Source organism: Passer domesticus, chromosome 6, assembly GCF_036417665.1.
Source record: "Passer domesticus isolate bPasDom1 chromosome 6, bPasDom1.hap1, whole genome shotgun sequence".
Taxonomy (NCBI): Eukaryota; Metazoa; Chordata; class Aves; order Passeriformes; family Passeridae; genus Passer; species Passer domesticus.
This window is the reverse complement of record NC_087479.1, coordinates 46,574,294-46,597,946: the sequence shown is the minus strand read 5'-3', so window position 1 is coordinate 46,597,946 and position 23,653 is coordinate 46,574,294. Positions and strand designations below refer to the sequence as shown.

The window sequence follows — 23,653 nt, the reverse complement described above, 5'->3', positions numbered from 1 at the left end:
AATTGAAGTTTCTTTCCTTGCAGCTGTCTTGAGGGGACTCTTGAATATGGCCCCCTTTAAAGCTAAGGAAGAAAAAGCAAAACCAAAACCTGTTAATGATTTCTTTAAAGTCTCCAAGTCCCAGGGCTGTGTCCTGCCAACAATGCAGCATACACCATCACTTTGCTTAGTGCTGCCAGCTTAGCTAAAACAAAATGGGAGTTCTTTCACTTAGTCTATGCGGGAGAGAACAACAGTGATGCCACGGGGTGCTAAGGATTAGGAACCTCAAGCATTGGCAAGAGGCTCCTGATGATGGGAGGGAGCTGCAGCACCACTGCTGCTGACTCTGTGCCTCTTGGGGTTGTTGGTTTGGGTGCTTTATTTCACAGCAGTCATGCAGCTACATTACTCAAAGGTGTTGAGCACATTATTTTTCAAGACAAGTGTTTGCCTTCCCAGTCAGTTTTAATTATGGATGTATTCAAGATACAGTAACAAGGCATTTTCTCTGGGGCATTTAATAATTTTTTTCATTATAATTTGATTACATAGAGCTTGTGAGAGGATTTTTGTAATGAGTGATGGCTCACAAAACACTGAAGAGGTATTACACTAACTATATATTTGAATATTTTCATGGGGTTAAGTGCTGTGTTTTGTAATATGCTCAAAACACTGCACTTAGGATTACTTTTTTTTTTTTTTGTAAGCTCTAAAAGGCTGTTGAGTGTGACCTTGACAAGCACAATTCTAGGTACATGTGTATGTACTGAAAGAAATCAGATCTTTTTGCAGGTTCATTTAATTTTTTCACTAAAAAATAATTTCTCAATGGCTGGAATACAACTTTTGAAAAAAGAGAGGTGGATTCCCATCCAGATTAGCACTTTTAATACTGAGCAGTCTGGATGTTAGGTGCTTCCTGTGAAGGTGAGTAACATCTCAAACTTAGTATGTGATGCAATCAAGCTATTTTAGGATTTTTTTCATGGGTAGCTCATAACAAATCCTGTCAAACCAACATCTTGGTGTTTTTTTTTCCAGTGCAGAACTTTATTTCTGTTAATTCTAATTATTTTTCTTTTACTTATTTTTAATGTGTTCCTGATGCACATTTGATCAACAAGATCTGTCCTTTTCAACACACAGATTTATTAACAAGTGAGTGACCTTCCTAGAAAACCCACACACATTTCTGTCCTAATGATTTTTTTTCCCCTGAGCTAAAGACAATATTACTACTGATTTATGGTTTCTGAAGTGGAGGTGTAGAACTTTCCTGAGCTCTGGAGAGCTGTATTCTCCACTTGAAACAGCATACTTTGTAAAACATGGATAAAAATGTCTAGCCACCTTATAGGGCTCATAAGAACAAATTAACTTGTACAGTCATTGAAAAAGACATTTATTTACATTTGTTGCATTTATGTAAAGGTAAATAAAGTCTGTGCAAGGGTCTCACCACCTGAAAACTCAGGTAAAAATAACTGTTTTTTACATTTATGGGTAAGTCTGCATGAAATATAAATACATTTGAAAACAGCAGCACCAGGGTGAGTAAACATTAGTAAGCCCAGCCATCCTGTCGCTTACCTTACAGTAATTACTGGTCTGCATTTGAAGAACAAATCTTAATGTTGCCAAACTCCACCTTTTTCCTGCTCAGTCTGTATGTGGGAGAGTCTTTATAAGAATGTGTTTCCTGTTTCCCAGACAAGGGAGGGGAAAAAATATGTTTTGTCCCTGTTCTGAAAAACAAAAGCCAGGCTGTGACTGTGTGCCCGCTGCAGCCTCCTGAGAGCCCCTTGGCTGGGCCTGGGGAAGCAGCCCCTTCTCCCACTGCCCAGCCATCAGCAGCTGCTTGCACAGTTGAATCAGACAGAAACCAGCCAAGAGGTGACAGAAAGAGCTGGATGTGTGGTTTTTATTAGGCCACTTTGACCCAGGCTTTGAAACGTAGAAAAATTGCCATTATTTTCCCTGTTTTCTTCTAGGCTCTTTTCTCAAATCCCTTGTTTTCAGTTTTATGGATTAGTTTTTGTCACAGGCTATTAAGCTTGACAGTAAGTTTTACAAGGAACAGTAGCAGAGGAAGAACATGTGCTTAAGCCACATAGAAAGTAACTGTAGCCCTCTCTGACTGTAATCCTTATAAATTTGCATGGACAGTAAAAATGTACAGGATAGCAAGAGAATGATTCTTCTTTTGCCTTGGAAGGATATCTGTAGGTGTGGCAATCACATTTCTCCAAAACCAAGTCAATTAGGTTAGATTTTAACATCTATGCCAATTCTGTCCCATATTCTGTGAACAAGAGTAGCTTCAGTTTTTTCCCACTTTAAATTTTGAACATTATTCCTATTTCAGCATTCCAATTGAAAATAGTACAAACTGAGGCTGCTGTGTTTTAAAGTCAAATCCACTGCTATGGTGTTTACAAAAATAAATTTTACTTTCAGGTGATTTCAACCAAGTTAGGCTTCACGTCTCTTCTTTTTACTTTTAAGTAAAAAAAAAACCAAAACAAAACATCATTTTGCTCTCTGGTGGTGAATTGTGCTGTCAGTGATGCAGTATGTGATCAACAGATGGAGGCACAATGGGCAGATACAGGGCAAATAGTAGTGTGTCACTGTGTATTAGAGAAGTCCTATGAATAAGCTCTCCTAAAAATGGTTCAAGAAAAGTGAGGGTTTGGGTTTTTCAGAATGTGGTTTTGGAAACAACAGTTCCCATTTTTCTGCTTTGCTCTGGAAGGGAGTTAGGTTGTGTGTAAGTTTGCTCAGGCCATCAGCATGTGCACTGACTATAGGAGTTCTGAAGAACTTTTGGTAGGAGGGAGAATGTCTCGTAGTGTTTTGGAGAGATTTAGTGGACTGAATAAATAAATTGAGCTTTCTATATTCTACATGCATTGAAAATCTGGATAGAATAATACATTTTCAACTTTGCTGCCATGGCACTCTCAATAGGAAATAAAAAGCATTAATTTCCACTTCTGTATGCACAGAATAGTTTATCAGTAGTAAACATCGTAGTAAATCTGATAAATATAAATAGTAAATCTGTTCTGTAGCATGAATAAGTATAATGATGAGGCAGTGTGTATTACAAACTATGTTGCAATATAGGTTAAATATTTTTACTGTCATGTTCCTGAAAACTAATTGTAATTTGTCTGCTCCCCTGTAAGTGCATACTGGGATATGGCAATGCAATTTCAAAATAGACAGCTCTCTGAGGATTAAAAAAATACTTACAAAGTGTTTCAGACTCATACATAGGAATGTAATTCCCTAGTTGTCCCAAATATATTCTTCAGACTTCTGCAGATTTCAAGTTTCAGCCTTAATGCTCAGGCTTGATTTTCTTTGTTTTTACTGCTTAGAGTGATCCTTCAAAGGGTGATCAGAAGACTGCAAGACTGAGGAGATTATTGTTTTTTAGTAATCATCAACCATGGTGAGCTACAACCACTGTGTTTTCTTGCTGTTCTGTGATGCTCTGATGAGCGTGCGCTGAACAGCTCTGCTTGGATTGCACCTCTCCATTCTCAAGTCCCAGCTTTCTGTTTCTCCAGGTGTTTTCCTGTGTTCTGGAGCACTTCTGACCTCCTCCAACAGCAGTACTTAACACATGTCCTGGCACTGTGGGACAATGGCAGCTATGTGGTTGCTCTGTGTATGGTCTTAGCACTCTCATTTGTGGGAACTGAAGTAGTTGCCCACGCTGGGCACTACATCTCTGCAAATTCTTTGCAAGAATTACACTCAATTTCAGTCTCAGGTCTTAAAGCATGAGAATGTGAATCAGGTTTTGTTTCTCTGTATCCACTCAGCCAATTTTTGAACAGCATTTCAGCTTCTGGAGTATTTAATATTTGTATGTGTACAGAGCAGATGTTTGTTGCCTTCATGGAAACGCAAGGCTGTTTGTGAAGGGTTACACAAGTAGAACAAATGCCAAGCTGCTGAGCTGTTTCTCACTGCCAGTCTGTTTCTCTTAAGCAACAATCTGCTAATAGAAGTTGTTGTACAAAAGCACATGTCTACAGTACAGGAGGAAAATCTGGCTTCCTTTGTTGCGTGGTGAGAGAGCACGGGCTTTCAAGTTTTGCTGGAAACTGATTGTCTGGAATTAGAAATGAGGCAGTAAATGAAGCCCTGGAGAGGGTAAACTGCAGCTTTCACTTTTAGTAGAGGTATAACATGTTGGAGTTTGGAAATGTCTGCAAGTTCTGACTTGCATAAGCCTTGGGTTTCTCATCCATCAAGTATACCTCAGTGATATTGAGTATATGGAGTGTGTTTAGGGGGAGGGGGAAAACTTGCTGAAAAACTTGCTGGTTTTCAGCGAGTTGAGATATGGTTGGTCATATTTCCTGAGTTCTACATTAAAATAGCATTTTTTAAAGTGATACAATGACCAATATTGGAGGAATCAGGGGCCATGACTTTGGGTTCTCTCACTGCTGCACTCCAAATATGTTCCTTGTAAGGGATGGGAGAAGGCATTTTCCCTATCTGAGTATAAGAAAGGAAGAATAAGGAAGGTGGTGGAGACAGTGGGCAGTAAAGTGGAGCTGAGTGGCTTTCCACTAATGGTCATATTTGCAGATAAGACACAACTCATTTAAGTTTTAGGCTGTATCATGTTCTCAGCTCTTTCTGCATGGTCTCTTGGGTCAGATAATTTGGCTCAAATCAATAACTGCTCTTTGCTCAAGGGTATTCAAGGATTATAGTGGAAGCAGCACAGTGATAATTTTATATGGAAGGAGGATATAACATTGTTGTTGTGTGCTCTCCATTTATTTCTTACAACCTAATTTTGAATGACCATGCTGTGGCTTCCATCCCTATGGTTGTGGGTCAGAAAGGGAAAAAAAAAAGGGATTACAAGAAGAACAACCTTTTTTTTTCTCCTTGAGGTTTTTAATCAAAGGTAGCATAACCCATGTGGGATGAAATTATTCTAATTGTTACTAAGCTGATTAAATATTTATAAAACAAGAGTTATATTTATAGCTCTTCTCTCTGGATAATGTAAATAAATTGATGATTTAATAGCTTTTTCTTTCCTTGATGAAATGAGAAGTAGCATACTTTCTGTTGACTTGGGATGTGAATATTCTCTGAACTTCTAAATGTTAGAAACTTAAAACATTTAAAACTTGCAACAAGTTATTTAATTTTTTGGGAATGGGGATCCAGATGAGATTTTGTGTGCTTGTTCATCCCTATTGAGATTTTAGAAGCGCTGCAGATCTTTTGAGCAGTTATGCTTTCACTGTTTTGAGTAGGCACTTCAATACCTTCTAAATTAGAAACGTGGAAAAGACCTGCAGTATTTAAAGAATGGGAAAAAAGCTTTCTAATAATGAGGCATAAGAAGATTTTTTTTTTAATTACTCAGAAAGTCAAGAGGTGAGTATAATATCTAACTAATGAAGTTTAAAGAAAAGGAGAAGAAAGCTGTAACAGAGAAAGGATGGCAATCATAGTTGCAAATATGGATGTTAAAATAAGGAGGTTTCAAATATTCAAAGGATGTATGGCTTAACAATGGATGTGATCAGCCATTGAAACAAATTACTGCAAAAATAACTGATTTTTCTTCCTTGTCAGATACAAAAGTTGAAGCCAGATGCCTTTTTGGGAGGTGTGCTTTAGGCTAATGAAGCTTTGGGTTCACTGCAGGCATAACTAGATGGAAGGCAGACAAGAACTGGAGGCTGGTTCTGAGCCCAGAACCGCTCTGGTCGCTGTGGTGTGCTGGCATCAAGTGTACCCGAGCATCCCTGGTGTGGGAGCTCTGTCTGTGGCTGGACCTGATTGCCCAAGGGCTCCTGACAGAACCTCTGCACATGGGGCAGCCACCCTGCCTCGGCTGCCGTTTTCTGCGGGCTCCTGAGCAGCAGGTAGGCGGCTGCACCATCCCCTGCACGTGCAGGACATTTGATTTGTGCAATCCCAGTAAATCAGGCTTTTCAGGGAAGCACTGGGTAGGTTCTGTGGTGTAGGAGCCTGGCATGCCACTGGAGGAAACGTGTGAATCACTGGGTGGAAAAGTTGGGCGTTGCCCGCGTAAGTCTTGTCACTGCTCCAAATGTCTTCTGGCGTTGTTGGTTGGGGTATGAAGAAGGTTTTTGAGAGTACACCTGCACTGGAACAAAGTCAAGTGTACTTATTGGCAAAATGTGTTTATTTTACCAGTATAGCTTGTTTTACTTGGACAGCTCAGAGGCATGGGTGAGAGGTGACTCTAAAACGTGTGTGCATAGCACAGGTTTCCTCAGAAGTGCTGTGTCTGCAGTAGCAGCTCTTTGCTACCTTGCTGTATTGATGTAGGCAAAATACCTTCTTCGATCAAAAAAGTGTGTTTTCATTGTGAAATAATTAGAATATGTCAGCTGTAAAAACCATAGTGGGGACACAATTTTGATTTTATCTACAAGGTTAAAACAGATCAACTCAACCACAAGAAGGGGCATGCAATGCTGACTATACCTGACAGATCTTGTCTCTATTTGAATTTTAAGCTAAGTCTTGCACATTTTGTGTGGTCTTGAAAACTGCTGTCCCCCAAAAAAACATTACTGGTGAAGACAAAGCAATAGCTATGTGAGGTGAAATATCAGAGAAGTTGTACATTACCTGCTTGTTACTAACAGCTGAATCCATGCTACATCACTCCCTCTCCAGCTGACTATTTAAAAGGTAAAGTTTTGGCTGAGGAGGCTTGTCTTCCAAAAGACTCTGTGACTCCTTGGATAGTGAAGCGTAGTTAGTCGTCCCTTTCCTTTGGGGTGGGAAGTAAACATCTTCATTTAACACTTGACCTTCCTTCTTCCATCAGGCACACAAAAAGGATCTGATGGACTGTGGAGGCCTGGGGTTACAGGGCAGTGGGTGTCTGTCCCTGCCTGGACTGGCAGCAGGGTGTGACTTCTCACTGGTATTACTTCTGTCTGTTCTGTACTTTGATATTGTGATGGGTATGAATACTGACTTCAGCTAGGTGGGTTTTTTTCATTTTCTTTATGAATTTATTCACAGGAAAAGACAAGAAACAACATCCCTCATACAAGAATCACCATACTATAGCTCTGGTTAGGTTCCAAATATGCATGAACACCTTGCATATGCAAACAAAGCAAAGCCTAATTTGTGGAATAAAATATTTTACTACATTCAGAGACAGCAGTAGCAATGTTTTGAATGCTGTGTCATTAAAAACAACAAGTATATTGTTTTATGATAAAAGAATTATTTTCAAAATTTTCATTTTCTTGACCATTTGTTCTTTGCATAAAAATGGAACATGTATTGGAAAGAAAATAAGGAATTTATTTTACCTTGTAGAGTTAGTTAGAATACCATGCCCTTTTTGTTTTAACACTAAGCCTGTAGGGGAACATTTGGGAGCAGAATATATTCGGTATTTTAGCACCCTTCAGCCAAGAAATGAAAAACTGAGTTCTGACATATAATCAATCAGATGCTTGAATATGGACTCAGTATACCAATGTTAGCTTTTGAGCTGCTTCATTCTTAGCTCTTGCGTCTCTTCTCTTAACGTGACTTGCTCAGGTGTGGTTACCCTGAGCTGGCCGACTCTTTGTCAGAGATGTGTCTAGAATTAAAATTATGTAAGGCTGCATCTGTTCAGAGGAATTTTGCACGGTTCATACTTCTGGTGAACATTGAAGAGCTTGCAAAGTTTTGATGATATTTTCAATAATCTGCTAAGTTTTAGTTTTGCTGCTTCTGGCTAGTGTGTGTGATCCTATTAATACATCCTATTTATGCTTTTGTCAGCTGTGCATGCATTCATTTTAACAAAACATCAGGAGACTCCTGGACACTCTTCTTCTGTTCAATACACATTTAGAAGTGAATTCTTTTACTGCAGTTTTAAGGTTTATTTTTTAAATCAGCATACCAGTACAGAAAGTTTAGGCAACTGTAGTATAGACAAGGCAAGAATAACAGTGAAGAAAACTAAAGAAGAAAATTTAATATCTGTTTCATAACATTAATAAAAATAAAGCTACTGTAATGAAAAATAGCTGTTGCTTTACTAAGGTAAAGACAATGAAAAGATTGATGGTGCTGCCCAAGTCCGGGTGTGTACGTGTTTATGTAATGTGGGAAAAATTTTCTAACAAACTAAGAATAGTGGTTACATGTTTGCCCTCTTGGTAGTATTCTAGTCATGATGCAATTCTCAGCAAAATGCACTATAATTATACAGGGAAGTTGCTATTTGCATAGTAGAACACTGTGTATTTTCCTCAGTTTCAAACAATTTTTAGAGCAGAACGTTGAAAGGGAAAGGTTCACTTACTGTGTGTTGGAGCACATTTCCCTGATGCACACAGTGTTCCTTCAAAGTGTAGAAGCAGCTCAAGATGCAGGATGAATACATCTCCTAGTGTTCACTCTCCCCTCCCCAGTGAGAAACTTAGAAAAATGTGAAAATACTTTAAGTACTGTGTTATCACTGAATCTAGGTATAATTTATATATATCTTACCTGCCTAAGGATGCCTGTGCATCCTTGCAGTAACACTGCAGCTTCCATGCCTCTTCCCAATCATGAAGCAATTTTCATCGAGCATTTGCAAAAGATGTCTTTGCTATGTTCACAGTAATGGTATTTCTCAGTAGCTAAGTAGGAATTATGGTAGTTTGGCATAATTACCCATTGATCCCTATAGTCTCAGTATATATTGATATTGACAAAATCCTGAAAGCAAGTCGTTTAGGAAAAGTATGCAAAGCAAGAAATGCAAAATGTAGATTATAGTAATTTCTTTGGTTTTGGCTGTGGAACTGGAGGAGAGACTTATTTGGCAAAGTTCATACAGAATAATCTTGGTGGACACAGTAGTATCCTTTTCTCAGTTTCTGTCCCGTACCTTAAGTGTGACTTTCTTTCGTCTAAGGGCAGGCAAGGCTAATTTTCTTACTGCATTACTAAAACATGACAAATGACAATCTTGTCTAACCAGAACAGCAAAGCTTTTCTGTCAGCCAATGCTTTTGTTTCCTAGTAAATAAACATTCATTCAAGTGTTGAAATGGACTATGGGGGGAAAGGTGAAAATGTAGCCATAGAACAAACTTTAGGCAAAAGGGAAATTTAAAGCAAGACAGCATCAGAAAGGCCTTCTTACACCATTATTGCTCAATGACAGATGTGTGCTTAATTACGTTAATTTAAACCTGTGTCTCTCCATGATTGGCTTAAACTCAGGGCTATTCCACTGTCTATTCTAACTTCCTTGATCACATGAGAGTTGGGTTGATTTCCTTTATTTATGGTGTTTTAGCAGTGCAAGCCTATCACAGTAATAAGAATACTTGTGTCATGTAGAGTGATAATTTAGCTGAAGTTTGGAAGGCAATTTGTTAGAAGTAGACCCTTTTCTGACCTCTGTAAGCTTCCAGGAGGTTCGCTTTAAAAAACAGCTCTTAAATATTCTAAGCCTAAAATGGAAACTTGTGATGGTTTGAGATAATCAAGTACTTCTGTTTTGTATTATCTTTGTATAAAGAAGTGATGTTTTCCACAAATTTTCCCCTTTTGGGTGTTTTGGTGTTTTTTTTGGTTTTTCACTGCTGCCATGATTTCCTTCAGTGGCTTAGCTTGCTTTTGGAGAAATGTTAGTTAGAAACAATGAACATGATACAACCCAACAATACTGTGTACACAAGCTTTTTTTATTCTACCAGCTCCTCATTTAACTAGGCCAGTGCACATCCAGAATATATTAGTGCAGAGCCTGAGAAAACATGTATAGTAGCCTTAACTTTATATTGTATTATTCTGCCACTCTTTGTCCAAATCTGTCCAGAATTTGTAGGAGAGTGTTGGTCTTAAGACTACATATGATTGTGTTGGGTTTTGTAAAATGCTGGAAGTTCTATACCATCAAAGTATTCAAATCAAATGGGCAAGTGAATAGCTCTGAAGCCATCAGAGCATTAAAACTTTAGGCTGTATTTGTGTAAGAAGTTTTAGGAAAACACTAAGCAGGCTACTCATGCTATGCAGTTTTGTGTGGCCGTCGCTATGTAAGTATTTATGTCCCACATGCCCTCTTGCAGGCACAGCCAAGACTCTAATGTGAGGGTGTTATGGGTTCTTGTGTACAAGATTTTTACTATAGCCAAGTGTCAGGAATTGCCTATAAAACTTCAGGGTTTTTTTCCCAGTAAATTTGCACATCTTTCATTGAACACGCTGAATAAGAATTGTTAATGTTTTCAAGTGGCTTGAAATACTTAGCCGTATATGAGGTTTGAGGATTCTTCAAAGGCAACATCTTCACGCTTTTACTTCCACAACTATTTTGAAACAGCAGCAGTGAAACCTGAGCTGTGCCAAAGCCTTGGTGTGTGTGCATGTGTGTGTGTGGATCCCAGTGATCCCAGTGTCCATGTCCAGCACATGCCTTGGCTGGCACGCTGACCCAACAGGTTTTACTGGGAAGGGCCCCTCCTCTGGGCTGAGCTGCCCAGCGCGGACACTGCAGTGCTCACTGGGAACTTCTTCACCAGGACAGTAAATCTGAACTATTCCAGCTCCTAGGTTAGAACTTTATGACATTGTTTACATGGCTAAATCTGTGCTGGGCCTGAAATCAAGTTAGCTTGGATGAAGCTTCTGTGTTGAGTTGAATTTGGAATGCAAATTTGCACCGGTCTGGGCGTGAAGCAAGTTAATTTTGTGACGTCTGGATTTTGTGGTCCTGCTCTTCAGAACTAGTAGCTAAGGAGTTATTCTGTAAATGCCAGGAATTACAACAAATAGTTTCTCATTACATAATGTAAGCTCTGTGTGTTATGTTTTGTAATGCATGCTTGGGGAAAAATCTCATAGAATAAATTTCATGCTTATTTCATGAATTGTTTTTTCCTTGTGCTGTCATCTAAATGTGGCATTACCAGATAAAATCATTTACTGTACTGAAATGATGCCATTCTTAGCACCAAAAAGAAGGGAAACTTTTATTTCCTTTGTGTCTCTCCATCTGTCTGGGAAAACTCTGCAAGTTCACTCCCAGCATCTCCCCTTTTTCCTTCTGTGCCTTTCCCACCCAAGCATAGATAGTCCTGACCAATAACACTGCTGCCACAGATACACTCCTTTCCTGTGCTGATTACACATTTGACTCCTTAGCTCAGAGTTTTGTGCCAATTTGCAATTAGGATTTAATTTTCCATGCCATATTTACCCAAGTCTGTAGAAACAGTAGTTGTGTTGTAAAACTTACAGTGAGAGTTCTGTATATACGTAGCACGTAGTTCTGAATATGTTAAACAATCCCTGGGGAGAACTTCTTAGCCAAGTTTTAGAAGTTGTACCTCTTTATATGAATCTTGAGGTCTAGTGTATTTGGGGGAGGAAAAGAAAGAACAGGAGTCTTTCATTTTAGCTTTTCTGTATCAAATGCATATTGCATTCATGCTTCCCTGGAGTGCAGCCTAGCTAAACTTTAAAATTAGGGCGAGAAAAAAAAAAAGGAATGGTAAAATGTGGGATGAAATTGTCACTTGTATTATCTCCGGGAAGGAACTAACAGCAGCTGCAATGGTAGAAATTCAGCATCTCAATTCTTACAGTGTACTGTAAGCACTCTGGCAGCCCATCAGCAGGTACTCTGCTTAATAAGGATTCTTCCTTTGACTTGCTTGGTGAGATGCATGTGCTGAAAGACATTTTTGGGCACTCAAAGTGATAAATGCATTAGCTTCACTGGCACACCTTCAGTCATTTGTGTTTTCTTCTCACCTTTTTCCCCAAGGAAAAAACAAAAGGGATTTCACCCTTGCTGACACAGATGTTGTGTGTCACTCCAGCCCCAGTGTCACCTGGAGCTATTACTAGGCTTTCGCTAAGCACACTTTGTCTCTGTGGAAGACAGTTTATGGGGGTGATAGATTTGAGCTCTTTATTTGCAAATATTTTCCAGTTTATTGTTCCTGTATATAGCAGTGCCAAGCACATTGTTTTGCAAATTGGGACGAGGGAAACCCTCTGCGTCCTGAGGCTGTGCCGTGGTGGTGTTTTACTCCACTGCAATGAAGTCTGTAGGAAAGGTACTGTACAGGGACTGCTTCATCCACTGAAACTATAGGATGCTATAGGATGGTGTGCAACAACTTAGTACATAAAGCAAAGAACCTTTGCAGCTGAAAGCAGGGGAGCTTTAAGCAGAATGAAGTAACATTAGAACTTGCCTAGGATTCAGAATAACTAAATAAGAGAAATTGTTTTTATATCTAGTGGTATGTTTTCAGGGTTTCCACAAACTGATGTCTGAATCTGATGTTCTGCTCCAACTCCATGGCAATTCTTTGACTCAGAATCTGCTTGCCACACCTGAACAGCTGCACAGGAAACAAGTGTCCTTTCAGTGTGTGTTTTCAGAGGGCTTCTGGCATTTTAGGTGGGCTGAGTCAGGAGGACTGGCTGAAATGCAGGTGATAAAAATGAACTCTGTGCTCTATTTCAGATTACCTCTTCATGTGGAGTCTGAGTGTGATCATCCCATCCTTTATTTATAGTGCTCAGGTATTAGTTCAGTGCTGGTACAGTTGAGTATCTTGTGTTGAGCTGCTTTTATTGCTGCTTCCTTCAACACATTCATGTTCTTCATCTCTCATCCATACACACTTGCTGAACCTGGCTTAACTTGACATTTGGGATTTTAGAACAATAGATGCACCTACACACTTGTCAGAAATGCAGTACCTTTGAGATCACGATTCCTCTGTTCGGTACATACAGCAGCACTTTTTCCTTTGCTGCTGCCTTTTTTTTTTTTCCTTTTTGTTAAGTAAAGTGGTATTTGATGAACCCTTGGTTCGTCTCATTTTGTGCATCCCTTCCAAAAAGCCTTAGTATAATTTGAGTTCCCAATGGAGCTTTACTGATACTTCGAGCTGATTTGCTTTTCTTGCTGCAAATGATTGTTTCTCATGTTATGGATGAGGTGAGAATATTGTGTACCCTTTTTTTTTTCTCTCTCTGCTTGCTGTAGAAAAAACACTTGCTAGTATTGATGAAGCCAGAGATGATTGCAGGATAGACACTGACTTGTCATTTTTTGCAGAGTTTTCAGTAAAGCAGCAAATGTAGGCACCTTGTCACTCTACAAATACACTGCTTTTAAGCTCAGTCTTTTATGCACAAACTTTCTGCACTGTGTGTGGCCAGGAAGACCTATTGTTCCTGCTATTATCTCAAGAGTTGAGGTGGACACATACCTTTAAAATCTATTTCCCCCTTCACTCTGACCACTGCAAACTGCTTTCTGAGACTGAGACAACTTGTCTTCAGGCTGTCTTCTTCCCCAAATCCATGCCTGTAGTGCTGATACTGAGCAGAGCTGCTCGTGCCATCTGCTGCTGTGTGAGGATGACAAAATGGAGAGCAAATGTAATCTCGTATAAATACAGCTTAGAGGCAAGCTAAAGGATAAAACGTTCTCATTGCTGATTTTCAGTGGTTCCAGACACCTGGGAGTACCCTGTGAGGTAACTGGAAAGGGTACTTGGCTAGGTGGTATCAGGGCACACTAAAGTCAAACACAAGGGCTAATGAGCTTGCAAAATTGAAATGTTATATGTCAGGCAGGGACACACAATAAACTTAAGCTTAATTTAAAACAGGACTTTGCAGTCTGATGTTACAAGGCCTCATTTCTGTGCATATAAATGCTGAATTGTACCTTTCTTTTTTTTTTCTCCCTTGACGTTGTTTGTTTGTCTGAGTTGAATACAACTCACTTTCTTTGCCAACCTCCAAGTACCAGAATACATCCCTGTGGTGGCTGCTTTACATGTACTTTTTATGGAATGGTAAAAGGGGCAAATAAGTATATAATGGTTAAGTGCTGCTTATAACAACATTATAAATACAAAGCATTATTCATAAAATTTATAAATATAATTCCTTGGCTTAGTAGTTGGGATCAGTGTAGAAAGCCTTCCATCAGTGTGCTGCTAGCACAAATAGTCATGTGTGAGTGAGGAGAAATGGGGCTCCCCTCTTCCCAATGCCCTGCTGTGCCCTTCCCTGTGCCTCTGGTGATGTCACTGTGTCTGTAGATCCAATACAAGTGGTGAAACTGTTTGTAGGTCCATTCATAGGTATTCCTCTTAACGTTTAGTGATGATTTCAATACACAACGCTGCCTGTCTGGTGGGTAAGGCACTTGCTGGAAGCAGCTCACCAATGCTGAAGCACACTTGGGCTAAGGTGCAGCAGTTGTTACATGCAAAGGATGTTGAGGAAGCAAGTGAAAAAGAGGCTTCTGATGAATGTAAATAGGCAGGATTTCAGATGGCTGCAGACACACCCTAAAGGAAGTGAAGATATGCATCCTTCCGAATACGCACAGGTGGAGATCAGACCAGCAGCTGTGTTCAAATAAACATTCCTTCTAGATGGAGTACTCTTCTTTCTGGATGAAGCAGCTCTCAAGTAAACCCATTTGTGTTTTCTAAATCTTGTGAAAAGTTGTAAGAATCTGTACTGCACATGTGGTTTAAATTATTTATGTTGGTGCCATATAAATAAAGTGTGCGTGCCTAAGTTGTGCTTCCTATGATAATGTGGCTTTTATTATTTTGCAGCATTTAAAATTGACTTAGAGATGCTGGGTTTTCCCACAACTTGCATAAAATCTGTATTACAGGTAAACTGTAGCATGTAGTTGATCCAAACAGAGGATACTGCTTGAATAGAGGAAAACTGATAGGTGCCACAGCGATATGTGGTTGAGGAAAGGGAAAGAAAAATGCTGAGTTGATGTGGAAGCTAGCAGAAGAGAGAAATACGCCATTTATTTTTGCACCAAAGTAAAAAGTGATCAGGTTTGAAAGTTGTGTTTCAGTCAATATTTTGGTTTTACCAGAAGAGGATCAGTTCCTAACCTGCATGAGATCACTGAACCTCCATCTCTGAAGAGCCTCTGTTTAGCAGTCGGAGTCACGGAGAGGCTAACCTTCCTAATACAACTGTAATACCACAGAGCTGTATTTATTTTGGTTTTACCCCTGGATTTTTTCTTTAATTTACTTTGGATAGACAGACTTTTATTAAAACTTAAGCTGCTTTATATCACAGGCTTGTTGTTTTTAAGGTGGTTCTTTAAAAAACTAAATTCTCTGTGCAGGTTTCACTGGTGGACAAGGGCAGCTGCCCTTTTGGCAGGTGCCCATCCTCCATTTGCCAGGACTCTTGCTTTGTAATGTTACTGTCACAAGTTGCTCTTACTTGGGGAAAAGGTTGACAGAGCATCAGATTTTTTGCAGGTTGGATTATCTCCTGTATGAAGCGCCAGGATTCAGTGTGGAAAACTGAGCTGTGTTCAGCTGCAGGCTTCCTGTGTGCTATCAGTGAAGTCATTAAAACTCCATCTTAAGTGGATTGCTTGTACAGTGGGAATCAAAATACCTCCTGCTTCACAAGGGTGAGGAGGCCTAACTTGGACATGGAACTAAAAGTGCAGAGCTGACAAACACCCCTGCCTGGGTAGATGCTTTGGGACTGAGCAGCAGCACATTCTTCCTTCAGGTTGCATCACGGTGCTGTGGTTTCTGGGGTTTGTGCAAACAGCAGCCACATTCCAGCCTGCTTTGACCAGGTGATGCCAGGTTGGTGGCAGCAGCAATGTCACAGTTTGTGCTAAGCCGAATTCAACAAGCCTGTTTGCCTTCTGTTTACAGGGAAAGATGCCTGTTCAGTAGGCAAACTGGAGCATTTGGCTATACCCTGAATGGGGAATTGCCCCTTCAGATTGCAGCCAGTCTTGCAGGTGTACATAAAATGGCAAACACACTGTTTTCGCTGAGATGTCCTGGGCCAGGCTCCAGTGTGTCAGAATAAGTAGTGTCCTCAAGACTTTCTGTTCCAGGTCACATTATGCCACACTTGTCACTTTTTTTTTTGGTGATCTGGCTCTAAATGCTACATCTGCAACCAGTGGGCACAGCTGCCTGTCCAAAAGGGGTGTGGACTGGTGTTTACATGGCATGGCTGAGGAGTTGGACATACAGTGCCTTTCTAAGGTCTGTTAGGAAAACGCATGGCCAAGTGGTTTATCCAGGCAAGATGGGTCACAATGGTCCTTGTGTTTGGGGACACTGCTTCATCACTCATCCTCTGAGGAGCATTACCCAAGCGCTTTGCTCTTAACTCTGGTCACAGTGGCAAGTCATCTCTTGCTGTTCATAGCCTCCTTCTTCTTCACCCTTCCTCTGCTGAAGTGTCTAATAAGGGTCTCGATGTCATTGCGGGGCTACCATGCACTATGTAAGGCTGTCTGTAGCTCTGGTCACACAGCGTACTGAGCGCAGTGCCAGAACCTTGCTCACAAAAGGCATCATTATTCCCGTTTCCCAGCGGGAGTCCAGCCTGGCCCCACTGCGGACGGGCCCGTAGTGCGGACAGCAAAGCGGAACATTTGCCCCGTGTCCCGCTCCGTCAGGCACCGTCCTACTTTGCCTTGCTTATTCTCCGGCTGCCAGAGAAAGGGCGGAGGATTGCACTGTCGGTGCTGGTGCCGGTGCCGGGCAGCCGCGCTCCCGTGCCGGCGGTGCCCGGGCTGTGCAGGGCGGCGGGGCCGCGCTCCCCGAGCGGCCGCAGCGCCGAGGGCCGCGGGGGCGGCGCCGGGCCCTGCTCGGGCCGGTTCGGGGCCGGGCGGGGCGGGCGGAGGAGCCGCGGCACCGCCCGCCCCCAGCGCCATTGGCGGGGCCGGGCCGGCGGGGGCGGGCGGCCGGGACGGCGGCGGGGAGCCCGGGCCGAGCGAGGCGCGATCGCCGCTCCGCACCGCCGTACCATGGTGGGGGATCACTGCAGCCTCCCCGGTGAACGGCCCGTGCTCGCCCAGAGTCCCAAGCCCGGATTAAGCTGCAAGATGGTCCTGCAGGCGGTGGGCAAAGTGCTGCGGTAAGGACGGGTCCGGCGGTGGCCGCGGCGCCGGGCAGGGCAGGGCGGCTGCCCACGGGGCATCCCGGCGGAGGAGGGAGCTGGAGCTGGAGCTGGAGTGAAAACTCCGGCCGGGGCCACGGGCGCTGCTGAGCCCCGCTCCTCTGGAGGAAGGAGGGAGGCTGCTTTTGGCTCCCTCTGGATCCTGTGTAGCCATCGGGGAGGCTGGAAGTTGGAGCAGCAATAAGCGCTTGGAGAGGAGCATTTGTTCACCCTTAATACGGCAGTCGGGTTTTGTTTGCGCTTTCATGAGAGCTGAGTTTCCAGGACGTAATCAGAGAGTGAAGGTCCTGGCTTGCCTGAATAAGGAGTCTGACCAAGATGCTACATATGCTTTGGCAAGTTGTCTACAGAAATGTTGTAAGATGAGGGGGAAAAATTGCTCATGCAGCTCAAAAGGGCTTGTGTGAACACTGAGACGTGGATGACTACTGAGACCAAAACCAGACTCTTTGGCAAAGGATGTGCAGTAATTTGATTCGGAGGAGTTCTGACCCGTTCTGGCTGGTAGGGAAAAACGTCACCACAAATATTAGGATTAGGAGCCTCGTTCTTCAACAACTGCAGCTTTTTTATTTTGGTTGTATTCAGATATTTTTCTGGAATCCATGGAGAGTTGCAGTGCTGCTCCAAAAAGGAGCCTTGTTCCTCCAGCATAACTTTATTTGGCAAGCTTTCGTTCCTCCCCGTTTCCTACTGTCTGTTGCCAATTGTTAAATGTTTGTCAACAGAAACATTATCCCTCTCTTCCTCTGTTGACTCACGTCTCTCCCCAAGCGAGTTTAAGGGAGCCATTTATTAAAGCAGAATGTTCTGATCACAAAGCGGCTGAGCTGTGGCTGGGACTTCAGCTAGAGGAGTTCGCTGAGCCTGAAGCAGCCTTGGTGGGAACAGCTGCTTAGATTTGCTCTTTAAAAAGTCCCGTAGTGCAGTTGTTTGGATTTTTTTCCCCTGTTAAAAATACTTTCCCGTAGAAAACATTAATTTAAAGAATTGAGGTTTCTCTTTCAGCTTTTTAGCAAGTTTAAAGTTCCTTCTTTGCATTTTTGGGGGGCAGCGTGTCTATAATTCAATATGGTGTTATACAGCTGGTCATATCATAAAATCCTTTGGCCAGCGACTTGCTATTCATGATGTGAACCTTTTGAAGTTTTTGGTAGCTGTTCTGTTGGCAGCACTCCCAGATGTAAATAGATGGGTGCCTCTGTAGGGAAGAATTGCCAATCCTTTTGTTAAGCATCTATGGCAGTTTATTTTAAACTATAGGTAAGTTCCTCTGACTTAGAAGTGAAACATATATTTTTAATTTGTTCAGTGCACACTTTTTAAAAAATGGAACATTAACCTCAGCCTTTCTCCTCCTACTGGAGTACCTGCAGAAATTGTGCATAATTTTGCTTTTCTTCTGAGATTGATTTTCGATGTGTACTATAAAACTGCTGTGAAAGCAGGAAAATATTGTTGTCACACATTATGAAATATTTTGGACTCATGAATTAATAGCACAACTTTATTTTGTTGAGCTAGATGGGAGTGATTACTGATTTGTAGTTATGTGTCTTTTTGTCCTGCGTTACCTTTGCTCATGGTTAGAGAGAACTGTGAAATCACAAAAATTTTATTTAGAGGCCATACTGGTTCTCTTATTTCTTGAGTCTGCTTCAGATGCCTTATCTGACCTTAAGCATTTTACATCATCTTGCTTTGTTCTGTAAAATATAACCTCATCCTGTTCTGTAAAGAGCTCAGGCACTGTGAAAGCACAGGCACTGGTGAGGAGCCAGGTAAATACTACATCCAGTCAAAGTTTCCTTATTGCAGAAATGGGATATTAGTGCTTCAGAAAGTGTGAGCCCAGTCAGTGATGGTGGAAGAAGGAGCCACGTGGGACCTCATTTAGGCCAAAACCGGTGGCTTATTGGTGACAGCTGGGATGGGATTTCTCTAAACAGAGGCACCCACAGCTGAGCTTTGTCCACCTTATTGTTGGTAGAAAAGAACAGGTCCCTTAAGTGTCCTGTGTCTGAATGCAGAGGTGCAATGCCTGCAATGATAGAGTGACCACCTCGTGGGGTAATGCTTAAGCTGTAGTCACAAGAAGTTAAATGAGATGTATCCCAAATTACTGTATTATCTTGCCATCTCTTTCAGAGGAAACATATCAAATACCACTTCTAAGCTTGGCCACCTAGAACTGCTGATGGAGTTTTCTGCAGTCTATACAATGCTAAACTCTGTATGGAGTAACTTTTCTTCTGTTGATCAGGCCATTGCCAGTGGCTTGGTGATGAGATGGAGGATGAGGATATCTTGCTTGTGCACAGCCTGCTGTCATGAGCAGCCCCTGCTGCATTTTAGGCCCTTTTCTGAGACCTAAGTGGAACTGTCATGATCACAGTTTCCTCCCAGCCTTCCACAGCCTGCCAAGGAATTGCAGAAATTCACAATGGACAAGGGATAGAATGCCCGTGTTCACTCTAAACTGCCTCCACTCCATCCCTCTCCTGCTTGTGAGTTATAAAGCTCAGGTGTTCTTGTGCAATAGTTTATCAGTTTGATTTCCTGCATAGCAGATTTGTTGAGCTATTTACATTGAGTGTGAGTAGTTACAACTAACACTCGAAGCTTTTAATGTGCAAGTTGCTCTCATTAGTAGGTCCAGCTCCTCCTGCCTGCTGGGTGCTGTGTGTGCCACACGTTAGCAGTAACAGCTGCCAGAGGAATCAATACACCGAGGAAAGGAGGAGGGAGGTGTGAGGAAGCAGAGACTTCATGAGAACAGCAGTCCTGAGAACCTGAGAAGAGTTTAAAAGAGCATGGGGGAAAGACAGCTGAACCAGAAAGGGGGAAAAAACATAACAAAAGCAACAGATGTGTTCTCAGTCTTTCTAATTAATGTTTTATGAAAGCCACGGTTAGGTTTATTGCTCTTTTAAATTATTAGTGATTCAGCTATGAAGAGCTCTGGAGATGCTTGTATCTTTCATCATATTGGTTGGTAAACTGTTTAACACTTCAGGGATGGGACCAAGGCTGCGCACTTGCAATGATTAAAAAAATTGAGACAGCAGTAGAAAAGTGTCATCTCCCCTTTAAATTAGTCACAGCATAGCTGAGAAGTCCTTTAACATGGTGTTTAATTAGGGCTGTTTAATTTCACTTCATATGTTTTTGCAATATGTTAAAGTAATTTTTTCCCCTTTTCTGTAATGAATTGTGCTATTATTTAGCCCATAATTAGAGAGGAAGAAAAGCCTAAAATGGGTGCAGTTTTTTCAGTTTTTATTATTTTGATTTCTTTGAGTTAGTGGTTTCTTGAGAGACGTGGAAGGAGAAAAGGCGAAGAGTATAATGTCAAAACTTAGAATATTATTCTATTTTTTAGCATTATTTCATTAATTGTCCAAGTTTCTTGTGGCACCGTGTATTCCTGTCAGCTTCCTTGCAGAGGTCTGTGTTTTACTGGCCTCAAGCAGCACAAGTGGAAGGAAGACTCAGGTTCCAGGGATCTCTCTCTTCTTTGTTCCCAGTGGGTAACAGAGGAGCCAGCCATAAGCATTTTTCAGAGCCACACGCTGCTGAGTTCAGGACAAAATGTTCACTGCCTGTGCCAGTGCCTGAGTCCTGGTGCAGATGCTTGAATGTGTTTGCAGTGCTGTGACACTTTGGCTCCTGTGCTGGCAATTTTCAGAGACTGTTCCCCGTGCAGCTTCCTAGTCTGTGTGTTTCCTTTTAAGTCTCCAGTGGAGCTGAGTCCCCCTGGGATAGTTGACTTTTAATCAGGGATACAGTGGTAGGAAAGAGGAATGATGCAGGCTGCAGAGTTGTGATGTCACTGTGTAATGTCTTTTGATAAATTACAGTGTGGTTTATATCTACACACTGTCCTGGATGAATGTGGAAATAGATAAGTTAAACCTCCACTTTCCCATAAGAGCCTCCCTTTTTACAGCATTGTACGGGCATTGATTTGGATACCAACTAAAAATAAAACAACCAACCCCACTCTTTTTTGGGTAAGCACTTTTCAGGAATGTCGTTACTTGTCTTCAGTGATAGGGTGATAATGATTGTTTCATTTGGATAAATTAGCAAGTTTGAGTTGGCATTCTGGATGCTGCTATGTATTTTTTATAGCCAGCACTCAAAAGTTTTTGAAAAATTAGATTCCTTCTCTGTTTCTCAAATCATAGCAAGATGAGGAAGAAACTAGTTTGATTTTGACATTTTACTCTGTTTTTCAGATGATCATGCCAGGTTGTCTTGTTGTGTTCATGAACCAGGACAGAGATGGGTAGGAGCAGAGAAGCTTCTCCTCTGCTGCCTGGACTCCCATGGCTGCAGACAGCTGTTGTCTGTAATGCTTGTGTATATCAGCAGGACTAAAGCAAATACTTAAAAAATCAATCCTGTTTTATTCTAATTTAGGCAGAAACATTTTTCAATAATTTAGTCTGGTTCACAGTATTAGAACATACTTAGAGGAGCCTTGTTTAACACTAGCTAAGAAGGGAGGGAGGACAGTGTGCAGGGAAAGGGGCTTATAGGCAAAATGCTCTTCAGAGCCACGTTGGCTATTTTTATCCTGTTCTTTTTCTTTCTTTCTCCCTCCCACAATTTTCCATTGTACCGAAATAGTTCAAAATGTTTGGTTCAGGGCAACTGACATCACTAGTTGTCATGCTGTGTCCTGCTGAATATTTCTGTAACAGGAGCTGATTCCTCATACAATGATGGCCTTTTGGGACTCTCAGCTGCTCGGAAAGGACTGGTGACACTACGGGGCAGTAACATCTTGTGCTTTGGCAAGGGGTGAGCAGGCAGGAGGGACTCTGGTGGCTCTTCTGTGTGAATGGGAGCATGGATGTGCTTGTGGAGATTGCTCTTTGATAAAAGTGTCCTGTCCTCGGGACAGAGCTGGTGACAGGAGGCAGGCCTGGGTGGCACTGCCAGCCTGATGGACTCATCTGGCTGGGATGTGCCTGCTGGAGAGGTGGCTCTCCCTGTGTGTGCTGGGTGTTCCCAGCATACACGGATAGCAAAGTCTCTTTTAGCTGTAGACACAAAACTTGTAGTGCCCTGCTTGACATTCAGTCCCCCAGGAAGCTGCCAGATACCTCTGGCAAAGCCATGTCATGACTGGGGCTCTTGCTGGAGCTCAGGACTTAAAGCTGTGCTCTGCAAAGGTGCTGTGCCTCACAGGTGGGTCCAGCACACCAGCACTCCTCTGTTTCTTTGGAATAATCCTCTGTGAAACCTTTGTGAGTATCGCTGAACCATGTACAGTGTATCACCTTAATGAAGAGCTTGGTGTCTTTCTTCAGAGGTATTTACAGCATGGAGTTGTATTTAGGTTATGTGTTCCACATCCTGTGAAGCGATAGCCAGAGGGAGAGCACTGCTAAAATTCTCTATGTGGAAACAGCCCTGGAAGGTGTCTCCAGAGCTCATACAGAAAGGGCTCCTGGCCAAGGTTTAATAGCATTTTCCTCTTGTTCAGAGGTAAAAGTATGCTTGCTTCTTTTTTTACTGAAGATGCCTCCTGGACACTTTACAAAGAATAGGTTTGATTATATCCTCAGACTTGTGAAATTATTCACCCTTCTTTTATCTTGTTTTCTTGGTATGCATATAGGATTTGTTCCAGATTTTAGCTGCTTGTTTCAGTCTGGAAGATTATTTCATTTATATATGAGCAAAGTATGAGTGTGCAGCATTCATCCTTCTGGGAGTTGACTACAGTTCCTGGTTTGTCTCTATTTTTTTCCTGTGTTGCAATAGCCCATGTTTCTGGTGCTGCTGTTTTGGGAAAGTTATCTATTTCACACAATTTCTGTCTGCTGTTCTCTGGGATCTCAAATGTCTGTGTACTCCAAGACCTTTACCTGGTAGGTTTTTAGGAGGAAGAAAAAGTCCTCTGTAGAAGGAGCTTTTCTCTTGCCATTCTTGATTTTTTTTGAAAAGGTGCAGTGTTAGGAATGTGATCTCCTATCTGTTGTCCTCTTTCTAAGATGGCTGAGGCAAAATCTGTCTGTTCCTCTATCGTACATCTCTCTGTGACTACACCAAAATTGAGTTTGTTAAAACGTTATTTTGTTGAGGGGAATTGTAAAATTCTTTTCTTAATCCCTGCTGTTGTGGGGTTCAAACCAAACGAATCTTAAATGAAACTTCAGCAAATTGCTGTCATAGAAGAGATGTTGCATTTCTTTTAAGAGCTGCCAGCACCTAGTCTCTAGAAAGGGGGTTGGATATATGGATTAACTGTTTCTTCCAGCTTTCTGAAGAACAAACCTGCTTCTTTGAGTGAATGGAGCCCATTAGCACTAAAGCCAGGTTGCTTGAGTTTGTCAGAAAATTCTGCTCTGTTAATTTTTCAAGTTCTTTTGTGTCTGGTACAGAAATAAGTTTAGAAGTGCTTTTGCTCAGGCAGCAGGAACACGTGGTAGCAGATGCTCCCCAGGTGAAAGGAACATTGTGCATGTCTGTGATTCCTTTTATTAAAAAAATATAAAAATCAGCAGTGAATGCAGCTGTCCTCAGAAGGGCAGGTAGTGGCACAATATCAAAATTCTTAGCTTACTCTCTGCAAAAAGTAGTCCTGGCACACCACCCAAAGTACATGGAGTTACTGAAGAAGGAAGGCTTGGGTCTCTTCACTGTT

At 41.8% G+C, this 23,653-nt stretch overlaps 1 protein-coding gene across 10 annotated transcripts in view; it reads left to right on the top strand.

Moving 5' to 3' along the window:
- MOB2 (MOB kinase activator 2) overlaps positions 1 to 23,653 on the top strand; it is a 108,788-nt gene that overhangs the window by 62,109 nt on the left and 23,026 nt on the right. Inside the window, exon 1 of one of the 10 annotated variants that reach the window (XM_064425211.1) lies at positions 16,297 to 16,314. The exons of 8 other annotated variants lie outside the window; for them this stretch is intronic. In XM_064425211.1, the coding sequence (XP_064281281.1) occupies positions 16,313 to 16,314 (2 nt within the window). In that variant the 5' untranslated portion in view covers positions 16,297 to 16,312. Of the gene's footprint in view, positions 1 to 16,296; positions 16,315 to 16,771; positions 16,951 to 23,653 lie in introns of those variants that run through there. One more of the 10 variants, XM_064425202.1, reaches the window with a different exon arrangement.